Raw genomic sequence first — 8,796 nt, 5'->3', positions numbered from 1 at the left:
TCTCTCTCTCTGTTCCTTGTGGAGTTGAAGAGTTGAATCGTGGGTCAGCAGTTCTCTTGCACAGAGAGCCAGACTAGATTTCCAGATGGTGAAGTCACCATCTATCTCCCCTCATCAGCTTAACACAGATACACCCAAACTCATACAGCAGGCAGCCACATTTAACCAGTGCGCAGAGAGTAAACAACAACACACTGCTGCTGTCTAACCATGTCTGTTTACTCTGATGTACAGGGTGTTAAGCAAATTGAGTCATGTCAGTGCTATAATTGGTTCCAGAGGAGGAGCGTGATGGGAAGAAAAGTGCTGAGTGGACACTTCCGTTAAGAGGGGGAAAACCCACTTTAACTGTGATACTTTAAAGCTTCAAACTGTGTGTGTGCTTGGGTCCACTGGTGGCAGTTTGCCAGCATCTCCGGCCTGCAGAACATCCATTTGTCTTCAAAGAGAAGAGCAAGCAGACTAAAGAAAATACAAATACATCTCAAAATCAAGACATCATTTTAAAAGTTGGACGTCTTGTTTGAGAAACAAGGTGTCTTAATAAATGCTGAAGACTAAATGCGTGCAGCTGTTTGGCACCCAAACATCAGCTTCCAGTGGCTTTGGGAACTTTGTTTTCACTTCTTTTCTCGTTTTTGTGTCCAGATGTGGTCTGTTTTACACGAGGATGATGAGGAGGAAAAAAATGTCTAAGTTCTGGAGAAGCCTGTTAAAAATAAACAGAAACTTACCGAAACTGGTGTCTGGTACTGTGTGTCCGTGTATGAGCATGTTGTCATGACAACAAGACAGCTGGCAACACCAGGAGCATCAGTCAGAGTGAGATAACCATAAATAGGCGGCGGTATCGCCGAAGACAGCACAGGGGGAATCTTAGATTTTAATGTATGTTTGGAATATGTGAACACTGGAGCTGAGAGGAGGCAGCGGTACTATGACGTGACTCTTTTCATGTTGGCTCCAGACTTTCTTAGTCTGGACCAGGCAAAAAGGTCAGCACGCTGAGTGATTTCAAGCTTTACAGTCAAATAAAAACAATGCTGATGACGATTTTTATAAATATATTTAAAATAGCTGTTTGATTTACATGAAGCATGTCGGTCACATTATTTAGATGGAGAGGATGGAAGGAGACTTCAGAGATGTGGCACATCGTTCAGTTAAATCCATCAGCACGAAGATGGAAACTAATTTCTATCTTACACTGTTATGCAAATTCTAGAGGTTGAGGTCATCGTGATAAGCAGTCGTCCGGCTGAGTTCCTGAAAGCTGCAGCCGAATAAGCAGGGGACTATTAAGTGTGCCAGCAGGGCCGGAACCAAGAGGTGGCCACTGCTCTCACCACCGTTTCATCACCTCCCAAACGGGAGTCAGTCTCCTTAGAGTTATATATTAATATGTACAACTTTACAGAATTAAGCAGCATGTGTACACACTTCCTGCTATGGATCGATGTCCCCTTAATAACAGCTGAATTTCTTTATCAGATATCCATCCAAATACTGGAGATAAGGGTATGAAGCTTTGATTGACAGGCATAAAGGCTTCGATTATAGATATAAGTATTGCTGTTATTCCCTAACTGCCAGTTTCAAATTTAGCAAATATGCTCCGACCTTAGTCAGCAATTTAAAAAAAAAGAAAGAATAAACATAAACACTCCAACTTTGCGACAGTGATGCAAAGAATAACCAAATAAATGGACTGTGCTGCAAACAGCAAATCACAATGCAGAAAACAAACATTAACATTAGTTTCTGTTTAACAATTTGGTTTCAATCTTCCACGGCATGTCTTCTATCCTGTCTTCCTTCTCTCACCCCAACCGGTCGCAGCAGATGGCCCCGCCCCTCCCTGAGCCTGGTTCTGCTGGAGGTTTCTTCTTGTTAAAAGGGAGTTTTTCCTTCCCACTGTCGCCAAAGTGCTTGCTCATAGGGGGTCATATGATTGTTTTTCTCTGTATGTGTTATTGTGGGGTCTACCTTACAATATAAAGCACCTTGAGGCGACTGTTGTTGTGATTTGGCGCTATATAAATAAAATTAAATTGAACTGAATTGAATTGAATTTCAGGCTGGTTACATCTATAAATATTTCGTAGCTTTGCCAATAAGTGCCAGTCAGTCCTCAAACCATGGCAACAATGTGAAACTCAATTTTCAATTAAATCCAGTTAGTGCCAAATCACAACAAGAGTCACCTCAGCGCACTTTATATTATAAGGTAAAGACCCTACAGTAATACACAGAAGACTCAAACAGTTTGACAACCCCCTATGAACAACCGCTTGGTGATAGTGGGAAGGAAAAACTCCCTTTAAACAGGAAGAAACTTCCAGCAGAACCAGGCTCAGGGAGGGGAAGTCATCTGCCGTGACTGGCTGGAGGTGCAGAGAAAACGTTCCATAGCTATTCATTTCATCTGCTCCTTCCATTGATCCACAGGTCTTATGGTTGTGTTTCTTCGCTGGAAGCTTCAGTCAACAGCCACTTTATTAGGTACATCTCTGCAACCTGTGCAGTCCGATACTTTTCCAAAATCCTGCGTTTTCAGTCTCTATTGACAATTTTGCACAGAAAGTTGATTTTTACTTTATGGAATGATAGTTGGTGGTACTGATGCTGAAAAGAGATATTTTATCCACTCCATTATCATGCATAATTTTTGTTTTTATCTTAAAATTATAAAAGTAAAATATACGTATTTGCAATATTCTTAATCTTCTCACATTTCACATTGGATACACTGGCCCAGTAGATATATTTTATCACGATAATTAGCAGAGGTGTAGAGCTATTAGAGTAGCTTTGCATGATTCACACTTTAAAATAATCCTTATTTATCTTATACTGGGCATTGGAGTAGGATTTCAGTTAATCCACTATCGGAAACAAAGACAAAGCCGGTGTCTTCAGATTGGCTGTCTCTAGCAAGCAAATTATTTTAACAGCAGATGGGCGGAGCTTCTGGAGCAGTGCCTGAGATGACAATACATCTGCTCTTACAGGAACCGTATAGAGCCAGGATTTCTGTTCCAATTTGGAGCAATCAGAAGTCGCAGGTTATTTGTGCAAGTAACAGATTACTTACACATGCAATGACATAATTTGACATTTGAACATGTTTAATATGAGCGTTTGGAATCTAGGACACACATATGACAGAAAATTGTTTATCTGTGTGAGCAAGCTGACTCTACTCAACAGTGTTGTGTCACCCTGACCTCAATTAAGGAACATTTCAAAATATACACTACATACAGATTTTTCTGCACTTAATCCCATGCAGGGTGGAGCTAGCATAGGGAAGCGCCGTCTTTGTGAATGACTTTTTCTGTTGCAGTGTGGAGGCACTTCATCACAGTCGTCCTCCTCTCTCTCCCCCTCTGTGTCTTTGTGTCATCCAAAATTATAGCCGCAGGGTCATAAACTGGTCTTGAGCTTGTTTCTTGTGGCTTAGTGCACTTTGTAACATGCGGAAGTTGGCGTGGCTGAAATGTGGGAGGCGGGAGAAGAAAAGACTTTCTCTCCTGGAAATAGCAGTGTAAACTGCCAATATTAGTTTTTGATTGGTGATGTAGGCGTTAAGAGCTAAATTAACAAATACGTGGTGACAGAGGTGCGTCTAGAGGGAGGGCCTTGGGTGTCACTGGCTCCCACCCAAAATAAAAGCCCACTCCACAAACAGTGACGTTGAAGTGGAATGGAGGATGGATAGGCCCATAGTGGAAATGTAATTTATTACATTCACTTTAAATACTTTACTAAGGTACAAATTTGGTCATACCTGTGTGCTTTTTAGTATTTTCTTCTTCCTGCTTCTACTCCAAAATGTATCATTTGTCCTCCATATTATTTATTTTATGCTAGTTTTTAATCATTTTACATACTTTATTTAGATTTTCAAACATAGACACACCTACCCAGCAATATAAAAAGAATTCAAATTGTAAAACGGAAATCATCAGAAGGTTGAAGGCCCCACCAACTCTACCCGGCACAGCTGGGGCATGCCCTGGTCATGTCACACATGGAAAAAGAGAGTTGGTACTGTTACACTGCAAGGCCCAGTCCAGGCGGCAGTGACCCTGCTGGGAGTGATGCGTGTGCTGATGTTGCTGTCCAATTCTCAGCTGGAAGGTTTACATCATAAAGGTGTTACCTTTGGTCCTGAAACACAGAGAGCAACTGTCACATACCAGCTTGCCCTGGACATAGCATGAGGCAAACTGTGTGCTCTGCCTGCCTGTAGCATGTCTTTAGCTTCATCGGTTTTTAGTTGAGAGTCAAAGTCTGGTACTTGTTGCCAACAAAATGTCAGACTGGTCTCCATCAGTGCTAACCTTTGTCAGAGGCTCTATTCATAACTTTTAATGGGCTGAATTTCTTAGCATATCCAAGAGGCGTAGGGTGTCAGATTCAGTGGACTCATCTCTGCTCTTTGCAGATGATGTGATTCTCTTAGGTGTATCAGGTGGTGACCTCCACTTAGGCTACATCCACACTAATGCGTTTTCGTTTGAAAACGCATCGTTTGGGCCTCCCGTCCACACTGAGACGACGTTTTCGCTGATCGAAAACGCAGCGTTTTGAAAACGCTCCCGAAAACGCATACATTTGAAAACGGTGCTCGCGTGGCAGTGCACAGGAGTTTTTGAAAACTATGACACATTTTAGTCATGTGATGCAGTCAAGTGACCAATTAAACTTATATACAAGGGCATTATACAGCAGTTGTTTTGTTTGCTCTCAGTTTTGACAGCCCTATCAAAGATTAATATCAGTCTGTACATGCTTCAGATAGCTTTTCTTCAAATTCTTTAATTCTCACTCGCTTTTGCAACTTTGTACTTTTGTGTTACTCGCAGCAACAACTCCACCTCATTGTTAGTCCATTTAAAAAACTCTGTGCTTTTCCTCAACATTTTGCCGCGACATTTCAAAGAGCTGGAAAGTAAAGAAGCGGCAGACAGAAATGAGGCAGGTCGAATCGTCTCCCGTTTCATGCATGTGCAGTACTGGAACGTAAGCGTTTTTGGCTGTTTCAATGTGGACGCACAATTCTGTGAAAACGACTGAAGTTGATAGTGTGGACGCGGAGCGTTTTCAAATCTATCCGGTCTAGTGTGGATGTAGCCTTACTCTCAGGTGGTTTGCAGGTAAGTATGAAGCACTAGGATGGGAATTAACACCTCCAAGTCTGAGGACGCCGTTCCCAGCTGGAAAAGGGTGGAGTGCCTACTCTGGGTCAGGGATGAGTTGCTGCGCCAAGTGGAGGAAATCTCAAGATCTCAAGGTCTTGTTCACAAGCGAGAGGAGAACAGGGTGGGAGAATGACAGAAAGATCTTGTACAGGTGTGTTGTGAAGAGCGAGCTTAAGATAAAAGCTAAGCTATTGAACTACAAGGATCAACCTGTGGTCATGAGTGACTGAATAAATACGACTGTGTTTATTAGTGGTTGAAAGGAGTTTCCTCTGAAAGGTGTCTGGGCTCAGACCTATAGGGTGCAGAGTTTGGTGCTTAATGCTCAGTGTAGAGCTACTGCTCCTCTTCATTTAAAGGAGCAACCTGAGGTGGTTTGGATGCCTCGTGGATGCCTAATAGGTCAGGTCCTGTCTGGTGTTTATAAATAAAATAAAAAAACAGCAGGAATAATATTTATATTGAAATGAGTGAAACCTCAGTGATACCAGACTCAAAGGACGGTAAATAAGCTGTTAAGTAATAATGTGAAAATTAAAAAAAGTGTGTGCAATAATTTTTTAACTTTGCCTTGATATTACTATAATAATAGTTTTCATTATTCACTACAATTTCATTAATCACACAACTAAATTGCTCTTCTGGTTTTTAAATTTATTTTATTTGCTGCTGACAGTAATTTATTCTCGGGGTCCCCAGAGACTTCAGTTGGTAGTCTCTGATATGTAAATATTTCAGTATTAACATTCTTTTTAGGATTATGATTTTTTGTCATAGTCCTTAATATTATCATTATGAGTTTAAAAAAAAAATCTAAAAACTTCCCACTCACTACCGAGCAATGTTTAAATTCTTGTGCACCCACACATTTGATACCACCTGTAAGAGAGCACAGGGCTGCACACCAGCGAGAAAATCAAGCCTAGTTGTGTTTTTTTCCACTGTGGAAGAAAATAAACTCTGTTCCTGGTTCCCCACAGTGTCCTGTGCCACTTGATTCTTTAAAGAAAATGCTAACAACGCCCCTGCACAGTTAGTTGTGATGTTAGATTTTTTTGTTTGTTTTTTATGCAGTTGAGCAATAACGAATTAATTTGAAAACAAAAGCACTTGAAGGAAGTCGTATTAATGGCTAATAACCGGATTAATAACCGGAAATAAGTGCATTTTTAAAAGGTTTTGACGCAGGGAAAATACATTACCAGCATTTTAATTTGAATAATTTATTTATTTTTTCCTTTTTTTTTTTCTTTCGCACTTTTGTTAGTCTATCAAGAGGTCAGACACGGTTAGCACTGTGTTCTCGTCGTTTTGACGCAGGTGGAAAAGACATAGATTTGCATTACGGGAAAGGCCGTTGTTGCCACGTGCAACCAGCACGCGCAAACGTGGAGAGTTGAAGATAAATGGACTTTTCACGCACACTTTGGGAACTCTTATCGCATTATTCCCAAGCAGGAAACTGATGAATGTTAGCAGTAAGGTGAGCCGTTAAAATGTGTTTTCGTTGTATGGACGAAACATTAAATTTTAAACCACTGACACGCGCGTCTCCGTTCATTTAATTATGTATTTATTCATTTCTCAGTGATGATTTCCCTTTTTCTGGCCTTTCGGCTGAAAACCTGAGGCGTCACAGTTCTTATTATTTTAGTGTTCGTGTGATTTTAATATGTCGACAGCTTTTCAACGAATACAATTAAGAAAACAGAGTAAATAAAATAGGAAAACGCAGATAAATACAGCAGCGGGCCTTAAAAGCTGCAGTCAGACATGATTTATTGGCGCGCGGGGCGTTCGTGCACAACCGTTTAAATTAGACCGTAACCCCGCCCCGGTTTGTACTTAAACACAGCAAAAAAAATTAGATAAATCAGATGTTATAATAATTTAATATTGTCTAATAATTTTAATCCGTGTAAAATGCTGCATTTATTTTCAGTCTGGAGGAGGAAGGTTGATTCGTTTCTATTTAAAGCGGACTCCGGGCCGGGCCTCCTTTGTCACAGGTGAGTTTATTCTTTACGAAATATTTAAGTCGTCTTCAGAATAAAATCCATTTTAATGCTGCTTGATTAAATGCATTCAAAATAGCTACTGTATCGGCCTGTCAGCAATAAAATAGACTTATAGTTTGGGCTATTGTCTTTCAACAAATAGTTAGAAAATTATGCTTGTTGAAGATTTTTGTTCCCAGATTTTTTAAATACAGGAAAAGCACGTGGTTAAAATTTTATTTTTGTGTGACTGAGGTCAAAGTTTGGCTTTATTTGTTTGCATCAGAGTGACTGTTCAGTAGATGAATGAAGTCAGAGGGTGCTTTCCCTCATCACCTCCTGACTCCACCCCCTCCACCCTCCTCACACACACACACAGACACATGCACAAGCTCAGAGAGTGGAGGGAAAAGAGGGCTACTCCTCCTCACTCCTCCTCACTCCTCTTTCTCCATTCACAGAGAAAGCTCTGAGCTCCTTCTTGAATGGACCCCATCTCTCCGAGCCAAAACTTGCTTTCTGCTGTTGTGGACGAAAACTGAAGATCACCACTGATCAATCTGTCTGTTTTTTTTTCTTCTTTTTTCTTCTTCTTTTGCTGAGAAACTTGGCTGCAGAGACTGTGCTGTGTCGCCATGAACTTCTGTACTTCTGTCAGACTTGATGAGTTTCCAGAGCGCCTGTGTGTGGTGTCGTAGACGACTGATTCAGAGAAGAGCTGAGAAAAAGAAGACGTACTCCTTAAAGTGACTGAAAGACTCCCAAGGATTAAGAAGGTGGACACAGGGAGACGGATCGAATTTAAAAATAGCCTTCCTTTATCCCAGTTCTCTCCCCTGGACCGCGATGGGTTCAGATGTACGCGACCTAAACTCCCTGCTGCCCCCGGTCCCGGCGGGCCCCAGCCCTGGCTGCCCGGCCCTTCCCGTCAGCACGGCCCCTCAGTGGGCTCCTGTCCTGGACTTCCACACTGCCCCCTCCCCTTACACCTCTCTGGCTGCTCCCCACTCTTCCCTGGGGGCGCACTCCTTCATCAAACAGGAGCCCAGTTGGGGGGCCGCTGGTGACCCCCACCACCACGATGCAGATCCCCATTGCCTCAGTGCTTTTACCGTCCACTTCTCGGGCCAGTTCACAGGGACTGGGGCCTGCAGGTACGGTGCGGCGTTCGGGGCACCACCTCCTCCGCCGGCCCCGAGCCAACCGCCACCCGTGGCCGCCCCGCACCACCACCAGCCCCCCAGCAGGATGTTCAGCAATCCGCCATACCTGACCAACTGCATGGACACGCAGCAGGCGGCCCGCAACCAGACAGGTAGGGTGTGAGTCTGGGTGTTAGAACATCACCAATTTAACTGTCAATTCTTTCACAAGAACTTTTGACAGATGCAGCTTGAAGTCTTGGTATCATTTTTTTTTTTATCATTCAATTCAACATAAATCTTTTCTACTTTCTGCAGAAGGTGCTTCAGAAGGTGAAGGTCACTTTTCTATAACTTAGCACATTTTCTTTTACAAATTTTACCCCCTGTATATGCATCTGAAGTTCTCTGACAAATCTGTCAGTCATTAGTACATCACCAAAAATGATT

At 42.2% G+C, this 8,796-nt stretch overlaps 1 protein-coding gene across 7 annotated transcripts in view; it reads left to right on the top strand.

The window, feature by feature from the left end:
• Positions 1 to 7,453: 7,453 nt before the first annotated feature.
• The window catches only part of wt1a (WT1 transcription factor a), a 29,394-nt gene continuing 28,051 nt past the window's right edge, over positions 7,454 to 8,796 (top strand). For all 7 annotated transcript variants that reach the window (XR_014893127.1, XR_014893128.1, XR_014893126.1 and 4 more), the window contains exon 1: positions 7,454 to 8,519. Coding sequence is in view for 4 of the 7 variants with exons in the window: in XM_085280683.1 (XP_085136809.1) it covers positions 8,051 to 8,519 (469 nt within the window). In the remaining 3 variants the exon portion in view is untranslated. The remainder of the gene's footprint in view (positions 8,520 to 8,796) is intronic.

This window comes from Mchenga conophoros, linkage group LG7 (assembly GCF_057382185.1).
Source record: "Mchenga conophoros isolate Kocher_MC1m ecotype Shallow Benthic linkage group LG7, M_conophoros_male_GT1.1, whole genome shotgun sequence".
NCBI classification, from domain to species: domain Eukaryota; kingdom Metazoa; phylum Chordata; class Actinopteri; order Cichliformes; family Cichlidae; genus Mchenga; species Mchenga conophoros.
Note: the sequence above shows the minus strand (reverse complement) of the source record. Positions and strands in the feature narration are given on the sequence as shown.